The following is a 26437-nucleotide window of genomic DNA, read 5'->3' as shown; positions in this document are numbered from 1 at the left end:
GAAAAGGACTGCTCTTCTTCCTCCTGCGGGTTAGACATGGACTGGATTTAGGGGCCGGCCTGAGGGAAGTCCAACTGAAAGTCCAGATTCAGAGGGGATCCAACCAGGATTGGCATCAAATGTTACTTACATCAAATTGCCCCAGTCCCAAGTGGGCCAACACCCTGTTCCCCACACTGTGCCATCCCCTGCTCAAGAAACCTCTCAACATACTCATAAAATTACATCACATCCACCCAATCTGGATGAAATACTCATTCTTCAACTGAGGGTTACCAGTTGGTCAGTGGTCAGCAAACTGGTCCACGTCATCTGGAAATGGGACTATATGACTGCTCAGGTCTGGTGGTGAGTTTGCTGAACTGGTTTTGGGATTATACTACTGGTTTTCCTGGAATAAAGAGAAGAACTTCTATCTTTCCTTGGGGAAAGTGGGCAAACAGAACTAAACCTCATGTTTGGACAACCGTTGATTCTGCATACAACTAACTCCTACAACACAAAGTGCATTTGTGTAACTGTGATTACCGTTTTGTACTAAAACCAGCACATTGTCCTTTCCTCTGTATTTAGAGGGCGGACGGATCAACTCAGTCTTCGTGGGCTGGACTGTGTTTCCTGTCTTGTCTTTATGGTCCTCTGGTCTCTGTTTTGGGGGGTTGGTACACTCACACTCACACATACAAACACACACACACACACACACAGTCACACACACTTTGTGGTCCTGATCCGGAGACCAAGTTACCCAACAGGAGAGTCAATGCCTGCTTCTTCTGAGCAGGAAACCTCATGTATTAGCCTAGCATAGCTTAGCCAACGCTTGACCCAGTTGACTCCTGTGTTTTGATGCATAACTAGGTCACATGTAATCTTTCCTTCAGCCTACAGTGACTCATCTCCTCTTCACCGTGGCTCTGGGGACGATATGGAAAACTCATTCTTTTTCAGCTGAAGGGATTCTGTGAGTCTTTGAAATACAGTCCACCAACCAAACCTGTTTACATATGTGCAGCACGGACATGCAAGACATGCCATGATCCTGTGTCAAGAACCTACGGAACTGATGCTGAATTTCTTCAACAGTTGGATGGAGTTTCTCTCCAAACAGCTCCTTTTTTTTGCAGACGTTCTCATCCCGACCGGTCTGACGTGTCTTACACAATAGCTCAAATCACACCACATTACTGGTCTTTTCTTCTTTTGAAGCACAAACGTCTTTTGTTTCATCCAAAATCCTGTTGACAAGTCCAAGAATAGTTGATTCCCCAGCAAGTAGACCTGGCCGTCCCTTTCTGAGAACATGAAGGTGATTGTATGAATCCGGCATGCAGCCTCTCCTCGTCTGTCTATTAAATAGATAGACGTCAAATAGAGCATGTGGAAGGGAAAATGATAAATTTTTCATCGATGTTGTCACTGCAGTGCATTTCTATTGGAGGGATTTATATACACACAGAATGCATTGTATCCTAGCACTCATTAAAACACACTTTACATCAAGAGTTCATGATTTTAAGTATCCAGTCAGTCCCTGATGAAGGATGAACAAACATATTTTTAACATGAACATGTGCTGAAAACTTGTGAGGAGGTTTTGATGTCAAAATATAGAAATAAAATTAGTTGAAGGCATTTTGGGTTTCATCAAGGTTAGTCAGGCGTGGCCTCCATGAGCCGCTATACTTGGAAGAAGGCAAACAAGGACAAAGGGAGTGGAAATCAAATCTCTTACAAAGACAAAAATCAAATCAAATTGATCACATTTGAAATAAGTAAACAGATGAGGGGGAAAAAAAGACATTTTGGAATTATTAACACCTGAGATATTGGCAATCACGTGACAAAATGAATCTGTGATAAATTGGCTTGTCGGTAAAACAGATTTTACTGTTTCATTGATTGTCTTAAATCTCTTTCATCCTCCAGTTTTTAAAGACGTTCGGCCTCATTGCTCAGAACTTCAATCTATACCATTAAAATGCAGCTCATCCTCCATCATCTGCTCTTTAAATCCACACTCCATCTGTCCTCTAACTTCAACGCTTCATGTTTCTTTTCCACAGGAATGTCGTCTCTTCTAATGCAATGGAAAACTGTTGCCTGTTAACGATGTTGGTTATTCAGATTAAAGCTCATACCACTGCCTCGCTCACTTTAATTTTGCTGCCCGCAAATGCCAAAAAAATGAACATCTGTTGGCACACGAGGAACAAAAACCACAGCGATTCACTGTCATTAAATGTCAACAGAGCAGCACAAATATATGATGGGCATGAAATTAAGTATAAAGTGCGGAGATGAAATGTCATGCTTTAACTTCAGATAACATACGTTGATTTGTCAAGATTTAAAATCTCATTCTGGATACATAAACATGATTACCTTGTTTTGAAAGTTATTTTGTCTTTATTGGATGAGCCACAGACTCAGATTATCTCCAACTGGATGTTTATTCACACCTGCAAAGTGTGTAAAATGTAATAATTTAAAATTAATGCAAAAAAAAAAATCAAACTATCACTCACTTTTTGTGCCAAATTTTCTTGCATAATCTATATGAAAGATATTTCAAGGATTTCTTGGCATCTAAAATACGTTTTTATTCTGGAGTTTTATGTAATAATAATAAAACCATATTTGTTGCATTGTGATGATCTCAGAATTATCTCTGGTTTATTAAACTTTTCAGTTTTACAACATTTTCCAGAAAAAAAAAGAAAACCAGAATTTTCCACAATTCCATCTGACCCAGAATTCTCTATCTAGGATGTCTGTTTTCCTGCTTGATTGTCTTTTTGTCTTGTTGTCTTTTCATGAACTCGATGCCCTGCAAATCAACTCCTGGTTATAACTAAGCAAACACCGCCCCCCTGTGGTCAATAGGCGCCAATACATCACGGTAGAAATTGGATTTCCGGAGAACTGTTGGAACAAATAATTTAATTCCATTTGCCCAGCATCAGTCAGAGTGTGCAGACTGTATGAAACACCTTGAATCTTCATCCTGACTGGAGAGTCCTGTCTTCATCACAGTCTTCATACACACGAAGACTGAAGCCTGCACAGCCTGCAGGAAGCAGCTGAAACGTCCTTTCTCATTGTCAGTTTGTGAAGCATGGAGGAGACAGGTCGGTCCACCCTGACAGGCCACATCAGCCATGATTATTTGACCCTCAAAAAGTTTTGTTAAAAGAATTTTGATCACATTTTATGGAGATATGGATGCGATTTTGAGGTGAATTCTGGATCACTTCTTCCTTCCCATTAACATGACCAGTCTTTTTTGCTCTGCAAATAAATTATTCAAAATATAACTACCCAGGCATGGACACCTCATGATGTTCCACCGCTACACACAGCCGGATCCTGAAACTTGAAAACTATTCTATTAAAAAAATCCAGAAATTACTCTCAATTGAATTGGAAAATATAGGAAATTCTTCAGGGCCTCGGGGCCCCACATGTCCTCCCTGTGGGGTCCCGTTTTGAACAATCCACACCAGTTAAACTCTCATGGTGATTTTAACAATACGACTTTATAACCACAGACACACACTTTAAAATACTGGACTGATTGGTCACACAAATGCTAGTGATTAGTGAACCGTCAGACAAACATGACACACCAAAATCTGCTGTGCTCACAAGTGACAAACGACAGCTGCTACCAATCAACAGCCAGGCAGACGGGATTGAATGTATTTTTCTTTATTTGCAATAAAAAATAGGTATAAGATCTCCCTTTACAAATATACCAGGGAAATGCAGCACATTGTGAAACCCAAACCCAAACAGAGCCAGAAACTGCAGAGGAGTCAAAACCCATTTGGAAGGATAGAATTCTAGAGACACAGTGCATTTACACACACCTGAAGTATGCCATTACAAACACAACGTTCCACTTTAAGACGACATCGCCGGCTCACGGCCTGACCGATGCTGCTTCATGCAGCTTGTAAAAATGCTTTCGTTTCAGACTTCGTTCATCTGTTTGAAACGAGACGTCGCAGGGATTACATTCAATGTTTCAAACCAAAACTAATTCAATCCTCGTGAATTATTTACATTTCCAAACCAAGTCTTCTCATTCTGCTGTGAAAATGTGCTGGAACCTCAGCTTCAACAGGCAACCAGCTGTTGCCCAGTGGAGCAGCTTGAACTCGCCAGCAGGGGGCAGCAGTGACCGTCCTGGAAGTTTGGCATTCTTGTCCTCAAGTTGCCTGAGGAGGACACCCTCCAGATGGTTTCAAGCTTTTCCACTGCTCCAACAGCCGGCGCTGCCAAGTGCCGGGAGAGAAGAGACAAGGCCTGGGCTGAGTACCGGCAGGGAAGGAATAATAGATTATTAAAAATAAAAAAAATAAAAAATTGTTTTCAAAAGTTCTGTGAGGAAGTGGAGTAAAATGACTCAACATGCTTGTCGGGGCTGGAGAATACACAAGATGACACAAACCGCAAACCTCAGAAAGTCCAATCCAACTTTAAGTGCTGTAATTGCATTACATTAGTGTGAATGTAAATGTACTGAGACACTTAAATAAATCATTACCAAAGGCCTCAGAGATACATTGATATACAGATAAACCACCCGACAGAAGATTTCACCATATATAAACACTTAAGGGGCATAGCAGAAACAAAACTGTGATTCAAAAAAAGAAAAACTACATCAATCCCTACAACCTAAGTTTGCATCTGAAGTCCCAGAGATATGCTACAAGAGGACACGAAGTTCCAGATCGACCTGGGAGGAGGATGTAGATTGGATCTGCACTCATGTCACTACAACTACTTTGAAAGGCCTGAAGTTTAAATCTCCTTTGAAACAGAGCTTGTTCTCAGTTTTAGTCTTCACCGCTAGCTTAAGCCCAATCCTATGACGACTTTAGACACTCGTTACTTCCTATGAGACATTTTTGAGGTATATGTCCACCTGCCAGCGCAGCAACAGATAAAAAAGCTCCAGGTTTCATGCATGTGATGAGCTCTCGGCTCAGTCACTGACAGTTACAGTGGAGCAGGTATTGCATGCACACATGAGAAAATCTGACATGTGCAAGTTGAAGATTCTACAGATTTAGTAGACAATAAAGAAAGATATCCACATACTACCAAAATCACTACATTCAAGTTTGCTTCTTGCTGTTTTGCCAAGTGTTTTGGTTTTTTTACTTCACAGTTGAAGTATTTGAAGGTGACTTTTTTGTTCTGCTTACAATCTGTACAGACTGATGCTGGAGGCCGACCTGTACAAGTTACGTGGAGCTCCTTGTAGTGTAACGTGAGGAGAAACCAATTCACCCTGAACACCCTGAAGGAGTTTTTTTGTTATTTCATGGATGAAAGTCAAGCGAATGACCCCGGTAGTGACCTTAACGGACGTGAAACGGCTTGAGTCGATGAAGTCACTCATCAGACAGCATCGTAATGTTACTCATCAAGGAAGCGACTGGTTGGATGAACCCCTGCCAATCAGAAACCAGGAGCGTCTACATCCCAGCACCTTGACCTACTGGACGCTTTCAGAGCCAACGTGCTCAGAAAGGCTGCATAAAACAGGAGGAATCTTTGAGTGTGTGAGAGAACAGACTGATGAAGGGCTTGTGAATGAGTCCATGAGTCGGTCCATGAGTGACAAAACAAATGAAATAACAGCTGAACTGCATAGAAGCATTTCTCTCCCCCCGCGCAGCGGGCTGGTCAACGCGGCCTCTTGCGCGTGACGAAGATGAGAACCCGGCGGATGGCGATGAGGCGGTCCTTGAGGGTGGTCATCGACAGGATGGTGAGCTGGGCTCGGTTCTCCAAAGGAAGGACAGCGAGGAGCCACCAGCACCAGGCCGGACCGCTGGGACTGGCCTGCAGGGGAAGGAGACGGATAAAGGAGGGTTAAGCTGCTGCTGGCTCAGCTACAGTTGTTCAAACCATCTGTGGACTTCTGACACTTTGCTCAAACTTTAAAAAAAAGGAGACTCCATGACTGAGAGGTTAAAAAAAAAAAAAGATTTCAAAATGTTTCAGGAATGTGTATAGAAGCACCGCTGACGCTCAGAAAGCTGTCTCTCTAGAGTGGAAAAGAAGGAGCTTTTGTCCTGTTCTAAGAAACCAACCCCACCAACAAGTTTGTGTTCCCACATAGCTCGAAGCAAAGCTTCCTGAAACCTCTTTCTGGCTCTTGAGTTGCAAACAAGAACTGAACTTATAAAAAGCATTTCATCTACTTCCTGCAAAACTGCCATCACCTGCTGGATGAAGAGGTGTCTGTGTGTCAATGGACTTGTGAGCGGCAAACAGTAAAACTCAGAGAGGGTTTGAGAGGATGGAAACATTTATTCCCTACTTCCTCTAACTGCTCCAGGAAACTACTGGTGCTGCTTTCGGCCTGTTCCTGCCAAGGAATGCAACTTAATGCACTGACTCTGGCTGAACACCATATGTTCCTGTGTTTATATTCATTCTTTCATGATCAAGTCATTTCTAAAAGTTCTGTCTACTGAGAAGCGCAGTGCATGTGGGTGTGTGCAGACCTGAGGGTCAGGGTCTTTGCCGGGAAGGTGTCCGAAGTGACTGAGGATCTGGCTCTTCATGTTGTCCTTTAGGGAGGTGAACCAGCTGTTGGCCTGATCGTACACAGAGTCGTGCAGCTTCACAAGTTCCACCAGCTCCTCGGCCTCCACCTGATAGGATGGAGAGACGTTTAGAATAATGTTGACCACAGGGAGGAAGGTGCAAGAGGGTTTTGTTTCAGTCGGCACAACAAAGGTCCTGTTTCTAGAAAGAAAGGTTAAACATCACAAAACATCACCTTCTTATCTTCCAGGTACTCGATCTTGGCCGTATTGTATCCGTCTCTCTGTCCGTGGCTGAGCACCTTGAAGCGCGACACACCAATAGTGTCAACCACCGAACGACCATCAGGAAAAAACTTCACATCTCGCACCTGAGACACAGATTTATGGAGCGTTTAGAACCTCTGCTGTTTGTCTCCCCACTGACACAGGGAGAAGAGACATTATCCAGGACACATGTTGGAACAGGTGTGGATCAGCACACCGACCTGCAGCATGCAGCCGTAGTCGGCGAAGCCTTTGAGCTCGTCGGCTATGCACATGCCGAACTGCTTGGTGCCCGTCTCCATAGAGCGTCGGATCATGAGGCGGTAGCGAGGCTCAAACACATGCAGCGGGCAGGGGATGGTGGGGAAGGCCATGGTGCACACAAAGATGGGCACTTCCTGGTTCAGGCTGGAAAAGAGAGAGAAGAGTTACTAAAGTCTGTCTGTAGTTTGAAAATCATCACAATAGATTTTTGATCCTTTAATGAATTCTGACTTTGAGAGCTCCTTCATCTCCTCTTCGTGGATTTTCTTCCTCTCGGCCAGTTCGTCCCCCAAGTAACGCTGCAGCACCTCCTCCATCAGCAGGGTTTTGTTGTAGCCCCTAGTGGCCAGATACTGCAATGACAACACACAAGACCCTCCAGTCAGAGTTCAAAAACGCAAGATACAGATAATATTCATCCGTGCACCCTGTAACCGACTACACCACACACACACACACACACACACACACACACACACACACACACACACACACACAATGAAGAGATAAATAACTATCACTGCCTTTGTGTACCACCAACAGTCCAAAGCCTGGACATCCATTATCTGTCCATGTCATTTATTAAAGTGTATTTTTGATGGAAAAATTGCTTAGAAAATTCCATATTCTGTGAAACTTATTGGATAATTGATTACGCAAACTCCTAAAATGGAACACTTACGGTCATGACGTCATCAGTTTTGTATGATGCACATCTGATTATTTAGAATTATTTTTTTTAATGATGATTATTTAAAATGTGCTTTTACCTCAGACAGATTCTCTTTACACAGAGGGCAGTTGGGGTTGTGGTCCAGGCAGCGCTCCAGACACTTCAGACAGAAGGTGTGACCGCAGGGGGTGGCCACCGGCTCGTAGAACAATCTGTAACACAAACAGAGTTAAACGAACTGCGCACAAATCTGTTGGTTTCATTTTTACATCCCAACTGATGACAAAAAAACCTGGGAATACTGTGTAAGCAGGAAGTTAATGTTAATGTTTGTGTGTGTGTGTTTGTGTGTGTATCAGGGAGTGTGCAGTCAGTCACCTCATGCAGAGTGAACACTCCATATCTCCGCTGTCCAGCAGCTCAGCAGGAAACGTCCTCCCTCCACACACAGCGCCCGCCTGGAAGCTGCTTGCCTCATCTGTGCGACATCAGGAAGACATTCAGTGTGTGTTCAGGTTGTTTGTTCAAACTACGTAGTCAACAAACAACACTGCAAGACGGACATCAAAATTATTTTGGAATGAAACTCCAATTCTCCTACCAGGTTTGAGTAGTTTAGGAGGAGGACTGAAGTTTGCCGAGGAGTCATCTCCACTGTGCTTCCTCTTAAGGCCACCAGGGGGAGGTGGCAGGGTGGCCAGAATGGCGGCCAGGCTCTTGGTGCCGCAGCCCTCTAGAGCGGGGTCCGATTTATCAGGACACGGAGCATACAGTCTGGAGGATGGGTCTTCAGCTGGAGAACTCTTAGCGGCGCTGAACTCTGAATCCTGTTCAGACAGAGGGAAATATTAAAGATTGATGGAGGAACGAGGTCAGTACTGTACTTTATAACCAGACGGATTTCATTAAAAAACCCCAAAAAAAACCCATTAAAGTTATCGGTATATTTTCAATATGTCAAGATACAATAATCCATTTCCCAGATATGAACCTGCTGAAAATACACAAATCTCAACAAAAGCCAGTGTGACAAGGATAGAAGTCCTCAGAACGGAGCGCTGAGAATAACTGATTTATACAAGCAGTCTCAGCAAGAATAGAACAGCAGGAGTAAAAACACCTCTTGATATGTGCTTAAAAAAAGACTCGCATGTTCGTGATCTAGTTCACTACCAACCAGGTTACGACTTATTTTTATATCGGGACCGTTTCGGAGCTCCTTATTTAGATGGATCGTCCTTTCACACAGATATTCCCACCGGTTTTGGTGTGCTAGGTTTTTTTTTGGACAATGACCTGGGAGGAGGATCCAGGTTTCTGCGTGAGCGGCCTCAGGGACGAGAGCAGGGCGGGGGGTTTGATGAGGCGGTCGGTCGTCCCCGCCTGCGGCGGGTGTAACGACGTTGTCAGCTCCTCGTTCTCAAACACAGAGGAGAATAACTCGCTGAGAACCTGCAGGGGGGAAACCACACGAGGCAAGAGAGGAATATTCATTACCAAACGTTCAAGTCACAACAGGATGTGCCTGTATGCAGCCAATAGGAAAAAATAATGCTATTTTCATTAAAGTATGTCAAGAGGCAGATTAAAAAACTGAAGTCAAGAGGTTTAATGCATTTTCTCACCTTCTGAGCTTCCAGTTTGACTTTGGTCCAGTCGGGTTTTAAAGCCACACACATGAAATACTCCTGCAAGGCCTCATCGTTCCGACCGGCTTTACTGAGCGCTGTGGCTTTCAGACAGTGAGCCTAGAGATGACAAAGTGTGACTGTGATTAATGCAGACCTACTCGATAAAAACAGGTTGTTCTATGGGATGTGCCAAACTGGATAAGAAGGGCATTAAAAAGTACGTGTGTAAGATTAGGTACACATTCCTGAGGATATGGTTTGATTTGATCTACTGTATTCATTTCAAGCCCACCTTGGTCCAGAGGGGCTTCATCCTACACAGGCTGGTGGCGTCCTGCACTGCCTGACTGAAATTTCTCATCTCCATGTGCAACTCCGCTCGCTGACACAACAGTCTGCCTGAGGAGGGCGCTGTGCATCACAGGTGGAAAAAACAAACAGAAAAATAGTCATTAAATATGCCTCCAGGGTTTTCTTAAGGTCTAGGCAAAGTCTAAAACCAGAACGTACACTGTCATATGAGATCTATTATGTGGGAGAACACAACACATGCGCTCGACTAATTAGAATCAGCCGACGAGGTTGTGTGAGTTATTAAATGGGATGAGATGAGAGAACGGCGGTTCAGGCGCCCGTCAAATAGAAAGAAGTGTGGCTTCATATAAAGAGCTGGAATAAATAAAGCAGCTCGGATCTTTTCCCAAAAACTGAACAGAAGGTGAAGAAGCTTCCTGGGCTGAGTTACAGGAGACTCAACCACAAAGTCTGACTTTTATTACTCTTATTTTTTCAATAGTACTTTAACATCACAATAAAAGATAACCTTCTGGTGGCAGACCACAAACAACATGTTTCTGGCCTCTCGTGACTGAAAGAATAGCCAAAAATAGGGGATTGTGTGATAAAAGAGTCACAGCAATTTTCGAACCTCCATTATTGTGTTTTCAGATGATGTGCATCACCAGGACCAGCTACCAAATAGCGGTTATTACTCCTGAGTGGTAAATGTATTCCCAGGTTAGTCTTTTCAAGGGCAGCAGGTTAAAAATAAACAATTATTTGAAGACTGAAAAAAGGCAGAGCAAATCTTTGTTCACGCCTATCCCTGGAGATCTAACCATACCGTAATGTCTCATCTGTTACGACTAAAGCAAGGTCAGACTAAATAGAAATTACTTTCCACTGACACTGGCTTTACTCTATGATGAACAGAGGGTGTATATATAGTTCTTAAACCTATATATACTTCAAAGTGGATGAGTATTCTATCTTTTTTCAGTCAGTCCCACTTTTTTCCTCCATCAGAGCAAAAATAACAAATTCATTTTTATACTAGCAGAAAAATTACACTGAGTCTGCATGTTTCTACAGCAGCAAAGAAGTGAAGCTCAAATGTTAAATTTGTTTCAAGGTTAATAAATGCAATCTAATGAAGGCATATTTTATCCCATTATCAGAGATGATTTCACAGACAGTATAGTGGTATTAAATGATGCCAAGATGCTGATTATTACTGGACGGGAGTTCAGGACATCCAATCACAAGGCAAGGCCTTAGGTGATGGTAGTTTCTGACTTAGTGGAGGAAATGGGAAACTGACACCATGCACAAATATGAACCAGCGTGATTTTAATAATCAAGAAGCTGCCAGTCAGGATTGCCTGTTCACTTAATCAAGGTGATGGAATGCTGTTCCGCGGAACTGTACGGCCCGGTTCCACCCAAAACACACCGTCATCTCTCTCAGTACTGCATAGACTGGTCTTCACTCACAATCACAGATCATATGTCGGTACGATCTCTTTGTACGGATACGGCACACAGCCATATCGCTGAACCCTGTCTGTGTGGTTTATGATGAAATGCTGTTTAGTGGGCCATAAGAATTACCTCAGGCTTGGATAACAGCCAAGCATATGTCAATAACACGACGAGCCATCCTGCATCATGGACACCAAAAGGCATCCTGATCCATTTGTTGGGAAAACACTGTCTGGCAGACGCGAAGCTGCAAAGGCACTCTGCCCAGCAGCCCCACCAACCCTTCCCAAACAGAAGGCACAGATAAATATTGATTTCTGGAGAAAAATATCTGACAAAGTACCATTTGAGCAATCCACAAGCCAAATGAGCCACAATCTCTTCCTTTCTTTTCACACTTTCACCACAAATCGATCAGTGTGCCAGAAGATGAGGTGTTTTTCAGGAAGACGATTTTGTAGTTAATCTCCAAAATTTAAAAAAATGAAAACTTATCTTTCACTAACATAGTTAAGCAAAAGTTTGTACTATTAGGCCCATAACTTTCCACCTAAACGTTTTCCAACCCACCACAAACTGTTGTATAACAGCCCAATGAAGGAGGAATTCAGTCAAAGTCACAACAAGGGAATGCAGTCGTGCTTTGTGTAATTGATATGGAAAATACAAACTGTATTTAGGATACAACACAAACTGGGCTATCATGTCCAGGTTGTATGTTCCTGCAGGGGCTATAGAGGAGATGAGGTCTGACATGGATGCAGATGGTCTGCAGATTACCTAAACGTTTCTGTAACGAGGTAAATGCATGTAACCGTGTCGATCATGTAACGCTTGACCTCGCTGCGCCCAAAAAGCTGCAAGTGTCGCCGCCTGTCGGTGACACCCGGTAGGTGTCCTGAAAAAAGTAGGTCACCTCCACGCTATAATTGAGTGGTGGAAAACGTGTCACGTTTGACTCAAAACGTGTTACAATGAATACATTTATTAACGCATACTTTGAGATTCCTCTTACCGAGTTCTACTGCTGAGTTGTACTTTTCCAAAGCATCGGAAAGATCCTGGTTCTTCCACAGAACCTCTCCCTGGATCCAGAGCTTTCTGGCTTTGCTCTCCGTTGCAAACAGTTTGTCCAACAGGCCGCTGAGAACCACGTTCAGCCTCCGAGCGTTGGCCATTCCGTCCTTTTTGTGAAACTTCTGTTTGCAGTGTACGCAGTCTTCCACGTTGTCGTGGTCTAAGCACCGCTTGCAGAAAGTGTGTCCGCACTCCACGGTCGTGGGTTCGTGGAGCAGACACTTACAGAGGCGACAGGAGAACAGGTCCAGGGCTTTATCTCCTGCACAGTCTCCATCGTTTTCGATCCCATCCTCCCCGTTGCTGCTTTTACCGTGTCCGTTCAACGTCCAGGGGATGCCCGGCTCTTTCTCCCGGAGAGTCCGGGCGATGGTCTCCACCAGGAGGCTCAGCTCCTCCGGTCGCAGTTTGCCCAGACCTGCCGCTGTGCAGTACGAGTCCAGCGCCTCGGATATCCGCCCGACGCGGGCTAAAGAGTCGGCCTTCCTCAGACATAAGCCCCTGTCGGGCTGCTGGAGGTCGGCCAGCTGGGAGCTGTAGATCTCGATGGCAAAGTCGTAGTCCCCAGCCCGGTTTGCCTCCTCTGCCACCTCCAGCATTTCAGGGCAGATGCCTACAGCTGCAGGGTTGGAAAGCGGGTGGACGAACAGCTCGCCCGTTTGAGACCTCAAACCAGTCTCCATTTTCTTCCAACAGAAGCAACTAAACCAACGGAGGAATCACTGGAGGTCTGTTAAAAGCCGAGCCGACATCCTCGGCTGCTCAGACGTTTACACCCAAAGTTGGGACTACAATGAAGGTCTTGCTATCACAACAAACACCCGACTGAACCCGTCCAACACGGGTGGCCATTAAAGTAGGTTAGGGCGGACCTGTGTGACATAAACCCGACTCAAAGGTGTCGTCTGTGTCTCGTTCTTCAGTTCCACACAGTCAACACTGGTCGCGTTTTCATTGCCCACACCGGCTGAGGTAGTTACTTACAAACACAAGTTGCGTCCTATTTAAACAGCTACACGATCGAAACAAACGTGTCTATGCTACAAATTAAAACTTTCAAGACAACAAAACGCTCAATTATGCGACGTTATCTTTATGTTTAATAGTCAACAGCCAGCGGGCAAAAGTCCTGCGCGCTTAGCAAGTAAGGAGATTATTTTCTAACTCGTCGTTGACACACCGCAGAAAACCCGAGATATCCCCAAAGTTTGTGTTAAAAAAATAGTCATCTGTGAATGAAAGACGGCGATGAAAGTTCGGAAATCTTAGCTACATAACCAGCGAGAGCCCGTCTCTGCGTGTGTGAGCCGCCGCTGATCGGGTGTTGTTTTTATGTAAGAGACCCAGATGCCTTGACGCCGACAGCTAGCGTTAGCCAACGACGCAGCATGCTAACAGCTAACACCAGCCGCTCCGCGTCGACGTCCGCAGACGGACTCCGCTCGACCCGTTGCCAGAACTCCCCCGAATGTCGTCGAACCGGGTTCATTTCCTCTTCTTAAAAAACGAGAAAATGCCGACAAAAACGAAACGGTTAGTCCCGTACTCCATCCTGGTCGCTAGCCAGCTGGCCTTGGCAGCTTGACGTTGTTGCCCCTTTAGAATTCATGTACAAATCACCGGAGCGAGCGCTTGTCGTCACGTGACGCTCGAGGCGCGATCCCATTGGCCGGCTATGTGGCTCACTTATATAACGCAGTAATATTGTATAACCTCAGACAGCGCAGGCTGACTGTCAGCTTCACCGAATCAAGACACACTCAGTGGCTTTTATAAACATTTCACATTTAATAATGAAGTGAAATTTCCTTCATGTGACATTAAACTAAGTAACTTGTTGTGTTTGAGTCTGATTCTCCACTTTAAATCAACCTTGACAAGAGTTCTGCTGTGGGATCGGGTCATTGTTTTATGTAATGCTTTATATAAGCACCCTTTCTGTTCTCACAAGCCCGACCCTTGCTGGATAAATGTTGAATACACACCATGATCCAGATCCAAATTTGCAAACAAAGAAAACTTACATATTTATGGATTTGAAAAAAATGTTTCTGGTGTGATTCAGATACTGCAGTCCTGACCTCTTTTGGGACAAGAACCCAGAACCCAGAACCCAGCCTACAAAACTGAAGCACACCAGGAGGCTGATCTGTTCCCAAGAGCACAATAAAACATTAATTAACTGTTGAGGAGTCTCAATGGCATATATCAGTGTTTAGAATCTATTCTAGCAACAGGACCTGTATCCCCGATGTCAGTATCATATTTGTAGCTCACTAAATATTTTGATTGTGTTGTTGATGTATACCACAAGTCAAGAAGAGCTAGGGAAACAGAATTGTGAAAAATTCTATGAAAAAGCAACATCAATTAATGGATTGCCAGATTTTACTTTATGTTGATGTCATAGCAACAACCTGTTGGTGGTGGTTACAAAACCATCCCTTTACTATGTGACCATGTAAGACTTACGTTGCTCTGGTTTATTATCTTATGAAACCTGCCGGTAACCCACATCTATTCTTGGGTGTTCTGTAATATCTTGACACAGATGTTACATTTAAAATAGAAATTCTGGATTGGCCTCTTCCAAAGCCCTTCATTGAAGTGTGTCACCATATGTCTTGAAAAAGGGGCACTCATTTTCTTTCATGCTGGTGACTTGAATTACTCCTACTGATCTGAACATGAATATAGACATCAGCTTTTTATAAGAAATTTACAAGGATGTGGCGCAAGATGCTTTTTCAATCTACATAAAATGAAAACATGGAGCACCAGAGTCGCCAACATCCAGAACCACCGTTGCCAACATGTCACGTCTTAATCCCTGGTAATTCCAGCGCACACCTCCCGTCTTCTGTTAAACTCTAATTGTTTGGGATTACCCAAACAGCCACTGACTCATGATTAACAGCCAGCATGTCATTTCTGCACACCCACTGACTGGTGAGGCGCCTCAGACGTGAGCATGACGAAGCATGCAAACAGTCACACACAGTCATGTTCCTCAAGCTGTTTTCATTTCCTGTCGTTTGGAGTGTGATGAAAACAGCATCTGTGGTGTTTTGCTCAGTGTTAACATATTACACGCCTGGAGAATTGATTGTCTCAATTCCTTCAAATAAGAGTTTCAGGTAAAAAGAAATTTCTGACCTACATTTCACAAGTGGGTGCATCATGTCAAGGCTGTGCTACAAATATCTGTAAAGATTGCTTGATCCATAGTTCACAAAGGACACTATCATGTTTCTATGGAAACCAGTTGAGTCTAGTTTAAAAAAAAAAAAGATAATTAATATTGTAAAAAAAGGTGGGAAAAATTATCCATACCATAATATAATTTCTCCATCCAATCAACCAACCAACTAACCAACCAACCAACCAACCAACCCACCTGACTGTATTGGATGTAGTTCTACTGGATTGTGGTTCTACTCCAACAATATGCAGCATACCAAGTCCCTTAAAAAACCTTTCTGGTTGTTAGTCAGTCGTTTCTGTAATAAGGTCAGACGCAGTACTTGGGTTTGTCACGTGGAATTGCTTACGCTGCTGGTAAACTGATTGCTTGGATGTAAAAATTGATATGAAAACAAAGAGAGGAAGGAGCAGAGGGTGGTGCGAACGTCAAGCTGTCTTCAGGTCAGCGTGTTGCATAAGTTAGTACGGTTGTCTTTGTGTGTTTAACCAGATAGAAGGCTACACGTGACAGCTTGCTCTGCTGTCCTTGCTAATGTACAGATGGTTTTCAGTTCTTTCCAACCTGTAGGGGTGGGGCGGAGGCGACCTCAATAGTTTCCTTAAGTCTGCTGTATGTCAGGGTTTCAGTGCTTTATTGGCCTCTGAAGGACTAAAAGTCAGAATCCTCATGAGGAAACTGTTCAAATCAAATCTATGAATCATGAATATAAAATTATCCACACAGCGAGACATTTCCTAATCAGTTGGCGATTGTAATTTTGTTCACAGTGCTCCTTTTATTCATTGAAGTCAGATGGAAACGGTTGTATAACTGAAATTCTGTCAAGTGCACGGTGCTCCACGGGCACGTGGCTCCAAGAGCATCCAGTCATTCAGTAAAGACACATGCACCCAGGATACACACACACACATACACACACACATACACACACGCACGCACGCACGCACACGCACACACAACACACACACACACACACACACACACACACACACACACACACACACACACACACACACACACACACACACACACACACACACACACACACACACACACACACACACAGCACCAATCATCCACCTAGTGTGTGATATTGAGCGGTTGTGAATTGTGAAGTCGGGGGGCGGGGGTGTGCGGGGGGGTGGGTACATAATGAAAGCTGCCAGTGGCAACATGTGAATGTAAACGCTCCTCCTGCTGGCTCTCACACATGCAGGGGAGAAGGGCGGAGGAGGAGGGATTCCAGTGGTTGCCATGGCGCCCGTACCAGCTGGATTCATCCTCCCATCCCAATGCAAACACATGCATTATTCATTTTGTTTGTTTTCCCCCATGAAACTTCTTTGCCTAGACTTTCAAATCGAGTTGCTGTAGATGTGATACAGACATGATGTCGGCTTTGAATCCACGTGACAGACGAGAGACTGGACGTCTCAATCCTTTTGGAATAAATCAGAGTGCTGTAATTCAGCCTCACCACCACCAATTCTGATTTTTATCTTAATCACCTCATGACGTCACCTTTTTTTTTTATATGACCTGCGCACAATTATGATGCAAACTGCAACGACGCCTGGAATCAAACCGCTGAATGCTTTATGCATCCTGAGGAAGCAGCTGAGCTGAACACAAGATGGCAGTCTACATCCTGGAGAGAACATCTGGCTCAGGTGTAGGAAGACCCGTCCAGCCAGGTTCACGTGGGTTTGAAGATGAAAACCGAAACACTGAGCTGAAGGGAAACATGAAGAGATACGAGGAAACCAGCAAAACCTAACTTTCTTGTGAAATGATCAGTTTGTATGACATGTTTTGTAATTGTTTGCTTTTTTTCAGCACATCATATGAATTCAATCGTGAATCTAATCTTAAATCTACAAAGTTCACTCATCAGTAATTCAGAACTTTAGTACTTTGTTGGGAAAGCTTTTATGCAGCTTGTAAAAATAATCCATGCAAACTTACAGACAGCGTAATAAACTTTAAAATGTAACTGCTGTCCCTTAGCTGCATGGAAAAGTAATGGATGGCGTTATTAAGCTGCTATTAAGGTCTTGTGCTTAAAATTCCACAGAAAAATCGATTCCTAACAGACTCACCACACTGCTGGCTTTTCTCAGAATGTGTTTTGACCAATTAGGTCATAAAGATAGACTTTGTTCCCTTAAAACATGAGTCACTGTGATTGGTTGCTCCAGCAGCAGACTCACATACGTGACACATGATTTGACGCTTCTGCTGCTCCCAGTGTGGGCAGTGAAAGACGCACAAAATGAGGATGGGAAGATCACTTTCTAAATTTTGATGATGCAAAAATATAATTACTTTTGCCTTTAGAAAACACGTCAGTTTGACTATTGATCAAAACCAGGATTAAAAAGAAACTTAAAAACCAAATCTATATCCAACACAAACCAGTTCAAAGACCTTTTCAGCCAGAAAATATAATAAATGCATAAATAAATGCAGAGAATAATCACAAAATATGAGAAAACAGACAAGGCTTCATTTCTGGATGTTGTTACTCTAATAGAAGATTACAGATCACTGATCTTTGTGTTTGTATAAAGGTCATTTTGTAGCTTAGTTATTCACATAGTTAGTTCTATAGTTGATGATTGATGTGGAAAACTATCGTGCATGAACAGTCAGCCCTATGGAACATGAATACGAGGGTACATAAACATTTTATTTACACAAGAAAGAAAAGAGATGCTATCCACTAGAGCACATGTGTCAAACTAAACTAAACTAAACTAAACTAAACTAAACTAAACTAAACTAAACTAAACTAAACTAAACTAAACTAAACTAAACTAAACTAAACTAAACTAAACTAAACTAAACTAAACTAAACTAAAGGCCCGGGGGCCAAATGTGGCCCACCATATCATCTTATGGTTCACGGGAGAGCATCAAAGGTCAGAGTGTCTAAAAATAAATAGGTCAAAAGTGTGCTTTGACCAAACTACATTTCCCACAATGCAGTAATTCAGCCCATTTTAACTTTGGCAAAAACATTTTGAACAAAGTTAATGTCCTAACTTGTGTTTGATGTTATTTTTCTTTATTCTCTTGAATAGTTTGATCCTTGATTGATGGAGTTCTGTGGGTTTAATAACCTGACAAATTAAAAGGATTTATGTTAGAACAGAGAAACAAACAAACATGTTTTTTCTGTGTAACTGTAATGTTTGTAACTTGAATGAGTGATAAATTCAGAGTTACTTAGAATTAAGGAGCAGTTACATTCATTTTACATTGAGTTACATTTAGTTACATTTATGAGTTTCATCTGGCCCTTTGAGGACAATCATTATGCTAATGTGGCCCTTAGTGAAAATGAGTTTGACACCCCTGACCTAGAGCCTTGGGGGCTCGATGACATTTGCTCTTTTAGTGAGATCAGTGACTGTTTCCACTAACCTGACGAAATATCTGAGGTAAACATGGGTTGAACTTAGAGAGGAGACTAATACTATTCCCTTTCTGATGAAGACGTCTCCTCCAACAGTAGAAGGTTACACAGCGAGGGACCATTAATCAGTTAAAAAACTTCTCAGTATGTTTCCTAATCCTGAAGCTGCTGTTTCCGCAGAACAAGAGCATTTTCGTTTGTTCTGGACAGCGAATGTGGACCAGACTGACCTGAGGACTCTAGTTAAGGTTGTGACTGAACTTTGCGTCATGACGGTGTCAGTAGCTGAAATAGCTACCTGTTAACAATCAACACTTTTCCATTGATGGCTGTCAGAACTCTTTTGACTGGACATCTTAATTACATCATCGGTGACTCACATAAGTGAGCTTAATCAGGCCATATGTGAACTTTTGAACAGGCTGATGTGATGGACCTGCTCATACAAAACCAGACGGGGCGGGGGTGTTACCGTCAACGATCCGCTGGTGCAGGAGAAATGTACAGAACATTTGTTCTTGGAAGGTGACCGACTAAACTTTCATAGAGATGGGAGAATTTCAAAACTTGATTTGGAATAGACGTGTTCATGCAGGTTTTCACTCATCTGTCCTCCACAGGTGCTTCACCTGACCTCCATGAGGTATTTAATAAGGTGTCACCCAAGGCATCATCAGATGGTTTGCCAACACGTAACCACTCTGTTCTCCTTTGCATTCCATTCCACCTGATCCCAAAGTTCTGCAGTTGTTGGGCCCACGGCTTCGACCCCCCCCCCCCGTGTAGCTTCTCCCACCATTCAGACGCATTTACTTCCCAGGTCGGGTTCCAGTTCAGTTCCCTTTTCCAGCTGAGGTGTGATAACTCCTCAGTGACCAATTCATCCCGACTCTCCAAATTGCTTCTTGTCAGGGAACTTCCCCTGAGACCAGTTGCAGAATTTACCAGCTGCTATTGCCCCAAACCAACAGCGCTGAACATCACAAGGATACAAACCCCATTAAGGAGGCAATTCTTTTATAGTTCAGGAGGAAGCACCAGTTAAAAACAGCAGTGTTCTACTTTTTTCATTACAAATCAAATGAAAAGTTGACAGAATAGTAGACATGAAATTAGATATCTGTCCAATTACGTGAAAATATATGTATTTAATACCAACTGCAGAGAAATGGTGATGAGGTTGGATAAAAACTGATTGATTGATCTGCATGTGAAGCTTTGGTTTCATCTAAATATTTAGTGTTAGCAGCATGTTCCTTTGAGGAAGTGAAAAAGTTTAGCATCGTGGTGTGATTTAATTGTTTTGCATGTTTTGGTCTGCCTTTAGGCCTAGAATTGAAATTCGTGCACATGGGAGGCGGTCAGGCGTAGAAAGCGTCTCATTTCCTTTGGTGTTGTCTCTCCTCTCTCTTTACGCCTCCCTGTCGCCGGCGGCATCTGTTCCTGTCTGACTCAGATCGCTGTGTGTTAATGGAAGGCATCCGTCTCCACATCGCCGACTGGCTGCTCGACACGCCGCTCCGCTGTTTGAGGCTTCACAACGGGGAAGCAAACACTGGAAAGTCATGTCATTTGATCAAACACGTGTTCACACATTGTCACAAGTCTCCTGACAAAAGGTTGTGATTAGTTTTAATTTGTTTTTGCTTTGCTTCTTGGGAGCATGAGGACGCAACGCTTTGGCAAGATAGGCTTTGATCAGTGCTAAAACCCCAAATAATCCATGCTATAAAATAATACAGAACATCTGCTATCATCATAACACCCCTAATGCTCCTGTATAATTCACCTCCAATCTTTGCATCCCACACACTTGTGCATTAAATAAATGGGATGCCTGTTAACTTTCAGACGAAAGGTCAATTTGCACAGAAGGAGTCAAATGGTGAGTTGTTTATGAAGAACGGGACAGGCTGGAGGAAGGAAGAAGCAAATGTGACACACTGGCGGGACAAAATGAACTCTGTGGAAACATTGCAGCTTAATTTGATCACAAATCACAGTCGTTGTGATATGTTCTGTGAATTGTGCGTGTTTTAGTGTTCCCCGAGCAGCACTTGAACGACATCGACCATGAGGGATGCAACAGTCTGGCTTATTTTAAAGGTGCGGTCTGTCGGAGAAGCAAGCTGAGTTATGGGGTTAATAAAGGGGAAAGTATTGATGTACCTCCAACACAAAGCGGCGGGGATGTGGATTCGTTCATTAATGCCGCTGCTTGAAGAACACGCTGACAAGAACGCAAAAAAAAAAAGCCATGAAAAATCAGAATCCCCATTACTGTGAAAAGTCATCTCTGGTGTGTTTCCACCAGCGTAAAGAAGACAGTTCAGAATTCAGTCAGATTTGACCTTTACATGACAGAAACTACTTGAGAAATAATATTTCCTTTTTATTTTTTTCTTCTTCTTGATTTTGTTGCGCGACACAGTGAAGGAGGACATCATTTTGAATGCAATCAGACACAACTCTTCCGCTCCAGGAGGAGGCAGCAATCAGGACGTATCCAACATGAGAACGTCTAAAAGCCCAGGAAGTATTCACGGAGATAAAACAGATGCTGCAACAAACCAATCAGTTCAAAAGGCTGAGCTGGAAACCACCAGACTGTGGGATATCTTACAATATCAGTCAAAGGTGTGCAAGCGCGTCCCTCATATCAACTAAATCAGATCAGACTGTGGTTTGGTTTGCAGGGCCTGATTTAAAATCGTAAAGGTGATGATGGTGTTTCATTTCTAACCAGGATCATGTTATGTTCTAGATAACAGATAGATACTCTACTCTCCATCTAGAGTTGCATTCATTTTTTAATGCCATTTTTATGTTGGAACACATCCGTCCATGCTGTCACCTCCAGCAGGGCCTAATGAGACACCCCACCTCAGCTAGAGATGTCATTAGACAGATGAAATGTGCTTCCCACCTCCTTCTTTTAACTTTTTTCTTGTTCTGCCAACAACGTCAAAGTCCTCATGGAAACCCATACTGCATAAAGGTCAAACGCACAGATGGGTTCTGACTGCCAGCGACAAAGAGCAAAGAGATCAGTGTGGTTTTATTCATTGAATGTTCTGTAACACAGGTAGAAAAATAGCGACATCCTGGAGTGTGGGGGAGAACACAGCCATCATGTCAAGGTTTCATTATACGAGTCTTTTGGCTGCAAAGTCTGCTTGGATTAAAAACTGATTACAACTGGTTTAACAGTTCAGATGTGTTGTATTAACTTTCAGATATTTGGCTAAAGTGAGTCATCACCATAATCTACATGGACACAGATTATTTGTCATGGTTGTTTGATGTCTACTCATTCCATCCAGACAGAAACCCTCATGTGTTCGTTGCCTTTTTTTTTTTTTTTTTTTTTTTGCCCACAGCTTAACTTTCAAAATGGGAAAACAGAAGAAGCAAATCTTTGATTGCTTCTCTGCGGCTGAAGTATCGCTACATCCGTCGTTTTTATGCAGGCAAATCACACGAGATGGCTGGTGATGACTGGATGTGCTGCATGCTGGATGGTTACCATAGTCTTCTTATCACAGACACGAGACAGATAAGACGGTTTGATTTATATTCAAATGAAGTAGAAACATTTCTTTTCCTTTTTTTAAAGGGTATTAAAAACACAATTTTCTTTCTATCCTTGTGAGAATTTGGATTAAAATCAAAGCATCCTTCAAGTACAGAATACTTTTATCTCTTTAGATTGGAAAAAAATGTGTCAAGAGTTATTTCTGATTCTTACTGATCATGGGAAGAATGAAAAAAGAAGAATGGAGGCAGTCATATCCTTGATCCACCATCTATCTATCTATCTATCTATCTATCTATCTATCTATCTATCTATCTATCTATCTATCTATCTATCTATCTATCTATCTATCTATCTATCTATCTATCTATCTATCTATCTATCTATCTATCTATCTATCTATCTATCTATCTATCTATCTATCTATCTATCTATCTATCTATCTATCTATCTATTCATCCATCTATGTGTAAAATATGTACAAATATTTTTTTGAAGGAGTGTATTTTTTATTCCTGTAGTTTGTATTTTTCCTCCATCACACACACGCGAGCCTATCAGCAGTTCGTCAATTGATTATTGATCTTTCTGATGTTCATCATCATCTTACTTTCACTCTGAGGGAGGTTCCAGTCACGTGTGACATCATCACACAGTTCAGGTTGCTTCCCAGTGCAGTTATTTCCAGTTACTGTGTGCCTGTGTGTGTGTGTGTGTGTGTGTGTGTGTGTGTGTGTGTGTGTGTGTGTGTGTGTGTGTGTGTGTGTGTGTGTGTGTGTGTGTGTGTGTGTGTGTGTGTGTGTGTGTGTGTGTGTGTGTGAGAAAGAGAGAGGGGGGTGCGTTGAGTTTGCTCCAGCGGGTGCGCGGATGATGACCGGGTCGGTGTGATTGGTCACCTCTGCGCCTGAGAGGATGCGCGCTTTTAAACTAGTGCGGACAGAACTCAGTGCGCTCAGAACGCACAGCTGTCAGCCGAACGAACCGAGGAAGAGGAGAATCATGACTTTTCCAAGTGTGCGACATGTTTGTCTTCTCTGTTTGTTCTGGTTCCTTGGACCTTGGAGCGCAGCAGGTGGGCCATTTAACTTTCTGACGGGCGCGACTTTCAAGGCGAGGAGCGCAACTAGTTTTAAATAAGACTTTATTATCCTGTAAAGCAGACATGTATCGTTTCGGTAAATATTTCAGTTTGACTTGTTAGAATTTAAATTGGTTTTACGCTTAAAATTAATATCTAGGTGCAGAATTTCTAATTGGACCTGGACTTTTTCCCCCCTCTAGTTCTCTCCCTTTTCAAGTCATAGACATACACCTTACAGTATTCAACCTGTAGTGATAATATTACACAAAAATAATTAGTTAAGATCAGGCTGAGATAAAGTAAACCGGTCATAATAAACCTAAACTGGCGTTAGATTCTTCCTAGCGTGATGCTGAATGATGGTTCTTCACCCTTAGATCTGCAAATCATATTTAAATTCATCTTAAATCATGAAGGAAATTTAAAGTGTGACAAGGCATACCATAATTTTAGTTTTTTGGAGTAATATCTTTATAAATTGTGTTTACAAATTGGTCATATATAGACACTTTATGGAACCAACCCATTCATAGGGGAGCAAATGGATTGCTGGGTTTGACTTGAAAGAGTGATGTCCTCTAAAAATTAGAAGTTGCCTCTACTCTAAACTCTCCATGAATTACCACAGTATCAAGAAGCCAGTTGACAGTTATTATGTTACTCATTAATTAGTATTTATAATTGTCTTTCTAATTTAATGAATTTATCACAAGGTCATATTTTTGCATGTAATTGAAAAAGCCTTTTATTTTCACTTTTAGCAGGCAGTCATCATGTTCAGACGAAAAATTTTTAGTCTTTAAATTCAGGATTTAGCAGATGCTGAAAAAAATTTTCACTTCCAAATGAAACATCTCAAAATTAAACTCTGGCAGTAGTTTCAGGTAGCAGCTTATCAATAATCTGCTCCATGGAGTTATTATGAATTGAATATGGTTTCACTCTGATCAGGTTGTTCATCCATCCATCCATCCATCCATCCATCCATCCATCCATCCATCCATTCTCTTGTGTTCTTCCCTCAGATGCCAGCCCTTTCAACCAGTGTGGAGATGGGAGGACGATGAGACAGGTGGGGAATTAGCTTTCCGTCACAGTGACGTCATCACGACTTCTTAAATCACGGGCCGACATTGCGACAGTTAGTGACTGTGATAGCGCCGCCTGCTGATGGAAGGGAAAAAAGACATCTGTCATTTAATTCACAAGAAGTTCTCATCATGTGATCTTTGTATAATTTACAACAGAGGAACATGTAATTAGTGGGTGTTCTCTAGCGCCGCGTAGTGGACGCTGCGTGCATCACGCTTCAAATTGAGCAAATGATCTGGAAAACCATTCAAGATAGACGAATGAAATTTTATGGAGAGCTTTAGCAAGTCTAGCGGCAAATGGAGCTTGAAAATTACAATTGAAAAACCGTTTCAGCTGGAGTTATGGACTTTATTTGAATCGTGCTCTCAGTGCTGTTGTGGTGAAAACACTTTTTGCAGAAATATGAAAATGGAAAAATCCTTCTTCTGATCCCCGGCTCACTCACATATTTATTATTATTGATTGTGTGAAGACACAGAGTGCTTCTATCAATGAATGGCTTTTTCTATTTGATGAAATTTGGTTTTTATTGCAGGCACGAGACATCCAAACACAGGATGTGAGTGATGACTTGTGGAAAGACCAGAATGAGGTAGATGAATAGAATTCACTAAGGAAACATGATGCATAAATGCAAGTCCATTTACTAATCTTATGTTCCCCCCCCCGACAGGACCAAGTCCAGAATATCTTCAAAAGAGTAAGTGGAATCAGTTCTGCTGATTTTCTGTTTGTGATTTTTTTTCCCAGCAGCAGCTTCATGAACGCCTCCTTCTTTTGCAGTTCCTGTTTCATTACTCTAAAGCAAGGGACTCAGTCGGATCTCTGCAGCGTGAGCTGAGCAGAGGGGAAAACAAACTTCTGGTGGTCTCATCTTGTAGATTCATACATGCTAATGTTTTCACTGTTATACGTTTTTACACCACGTCTGATGGATTTAATGTGATGTGGTTGTTTTCTCTCCTCCTTGCTGCTCCAGTCCCACTCAGTTCATCCTCTGATGAGGCTTTCCCCAAAACTTTCCAAGAGGCGGAATAAGAAGGTGGTACTTTTGGTAAGAATATGCCTTTCTATTGGAGACATCCCATCCTCTAGTTTGTTGTTTGCTTTTTCAGTACAGTACAAAGATAAAGCAAATTTTTGTGCAATGAAACTACAAAGATAGGATTTTTGTCATTGGTCCAGATTTTCTATTCTCCTGTAACTCCTTTAATTTTCAAATATTTTTGGCTTGAATTCATTGGAAGTTGTCCAGATTTGTCACTGACAAGTTCTGAGCACTTTTTAGCAAAGGATGAACTACAATTCCGAGTGAATATAAGATAATAAGATCTGATTTTTAGTCTTTGAAGTCCTTAAGAAACCAAATTATTAGTCTAAATTAGAAATAAAAGAGCTTGGCAAAAACAAATCTAAATGTGTGTGGCTGAGGTCATTAGTTAATAACAGTCCAGATCGGGTCAAGAAACTTCGTTTGTTTCTGAGGCAGGAGAAACAAAGAGGTTCCGTCTTTTCTTATTTCTCGTCAACCTTTTCAGGGAGCTTCCAAACGAAGGAGAAAAAGTAGTCGATAACGACAGCGTGAATCACATTTAATGACATCATTGTTCAGGTTCGATTTACTGCCAGTAGTGACTTTTGTCTTTCTTCCTAATGAAACAGAAGATTCGAAGGCTGCCGGAGGGGGTGTTCCAGAAGAAAAATGCACCAGAGCCAAGAAGGAAATCAGACTCAACGGAAGCCGAGCCGTGGGCGACTGAATGGTGGAGCAACGCGAGGCGTCTCTGACGCGTCCCTCCAGAGACTGAACAGAAACCCCCCCACACCTACACCGCCATGGCTCCCACGCGTCTTCCTG

The 26437-nt window shown here is 42.6% G+C and overlaps 2 protein-coding genes across 2 annotated transcripts; one reads left to right on the top strand and one right to left on the bottom strand.

Moving 5' to 3' along the window:
- Nucleotides 1-3695: 3695 nt before the first annotated feature.
- On the bottom strand, nucleotides 3696-13848 carry lonrf2 (LON peptidase N-terminal domain and ring finger 2). Its single transcript, XM_068329478.1, has 12 exons — nucleotides 12184-13848; nucleotides 9700-9818; nucleotides 9402-9524; nucleotides 9073-9228; nucleotides 8378-8603; nucleotides 8155-8254; nucleotides 7874-7988; nucleotides 7335-7456; nucleotides 7061-7247; nucleotides 6809-6943; nucleotides 6531-6680; nucleotides 3696-5862 (listed from the first exon to the last, which is right to left on the bottom strand). Exons 1-12 carry the CDS (start codon nucleotides 12926-12928, stop codon nucleotides 5704-5706), a joined length of 2337 nt encoding a protein of 778 aa, XP_068185579.1. The 5' UTR covers nucleotides 12929-13848; the 3' UTR covers nucleotides 3696-5703.
- A 9532-nt stretch (nucleotides 13849-23380) lies between these two features.
- nms (neuromedin S) lies at nucleotides 23381-26399 on the top strand. The gene is made up of 7 exons (XM_068329258.1): nucleotides 23381-23475; nucleotides 24510-24556; nucleotides 25115-25171; nucleotides 25253-25279; nucleotides 25363-25443; nucleotides 25559-25633; nucleotides 26242-26399. The coding sequence occupies exons 1-7, from the start codon at nucleotides 23403-23405 to the stop codon at nucleotides 26365-26367; spliced, it is 486 nt and encodes a 161-aa protein (XP_068185359.1). The 5' UTR covers nucleotides 23381-23402; the 3' UTR covers nucleotides 26368-26399.
- The last annotated feature ends 38 nt before the right edge of the window (nucleotides 26400-26437 follow it).

This window comes from Antennarius striatus, chromosome 12 (assembly GCF_040054535.1).
Source record: "Antennarius striatus isolate MH-2024 chromosome 12, ASM4005453v1, whole genome shotgun sequence".
Taxonomy (NCBI): Eukaryota; Metazoa; Chordata; class Actinopteri; order Lophiiformes; family Antennariidae; genus Antennarius; species Antennarius striatus.
This window is presented reverse-complemented; position numbering and strand designations above follow the sequence as displayed.

What these genes read in the sequence shown, in the direction of transcription:
- lonrf2 (XM_068329478.1), bottom strand. Translation starts at nt 12,928, where the DNA reads ATGGAGACTGGTTTGAGGTCTCAAACGGGCGAGCTGTTCGTCCACCCG. An exon ending in TCAAACTGGAAGCTCAGAAG is followed by an intron (nt 9,229 to 9,401) that starts GTGAGAAAATGC and finishes TCCCCCCTGCAG; the next exon opens with GTTCTCAGCGAGTTATTCTC. An exon ending in GAGATGAAGGAGCTCTCAAA is followed by an intron (nt 7,248 to 7,334) that starts GTCAGAATTCAT and finishes TCTCTTTTCCAG; the next exon opens with CCTGAACCAGGAAGTGCCCA.
- nms (XM_068329258.1), top strand. Translation starts at nt 23,403, where the DNA reads ATGACTTTTCCAAGTGTGCGACATGTTTGTCTTCTCTGTTTGTTCTGG. An exon ending in TGGACCTTGGAGCGCAGCAG is followed by an intron (nt 23,476 to 24,509) that starts GTGGGCCATTTA and finishes TTCTTCCCTCAG; the next exon opens with ATGCCAGCCCTTTCAACCAG. An exon ending in TCCAGAATATCTTCAAAAGA is followed by an intron (nt 25,280 to 25,362) that starts GTAAGTGGAATC and finishes CTTCTTTTGCAG; the next exon opens with TTCCTGTTTCATTACTCTAA.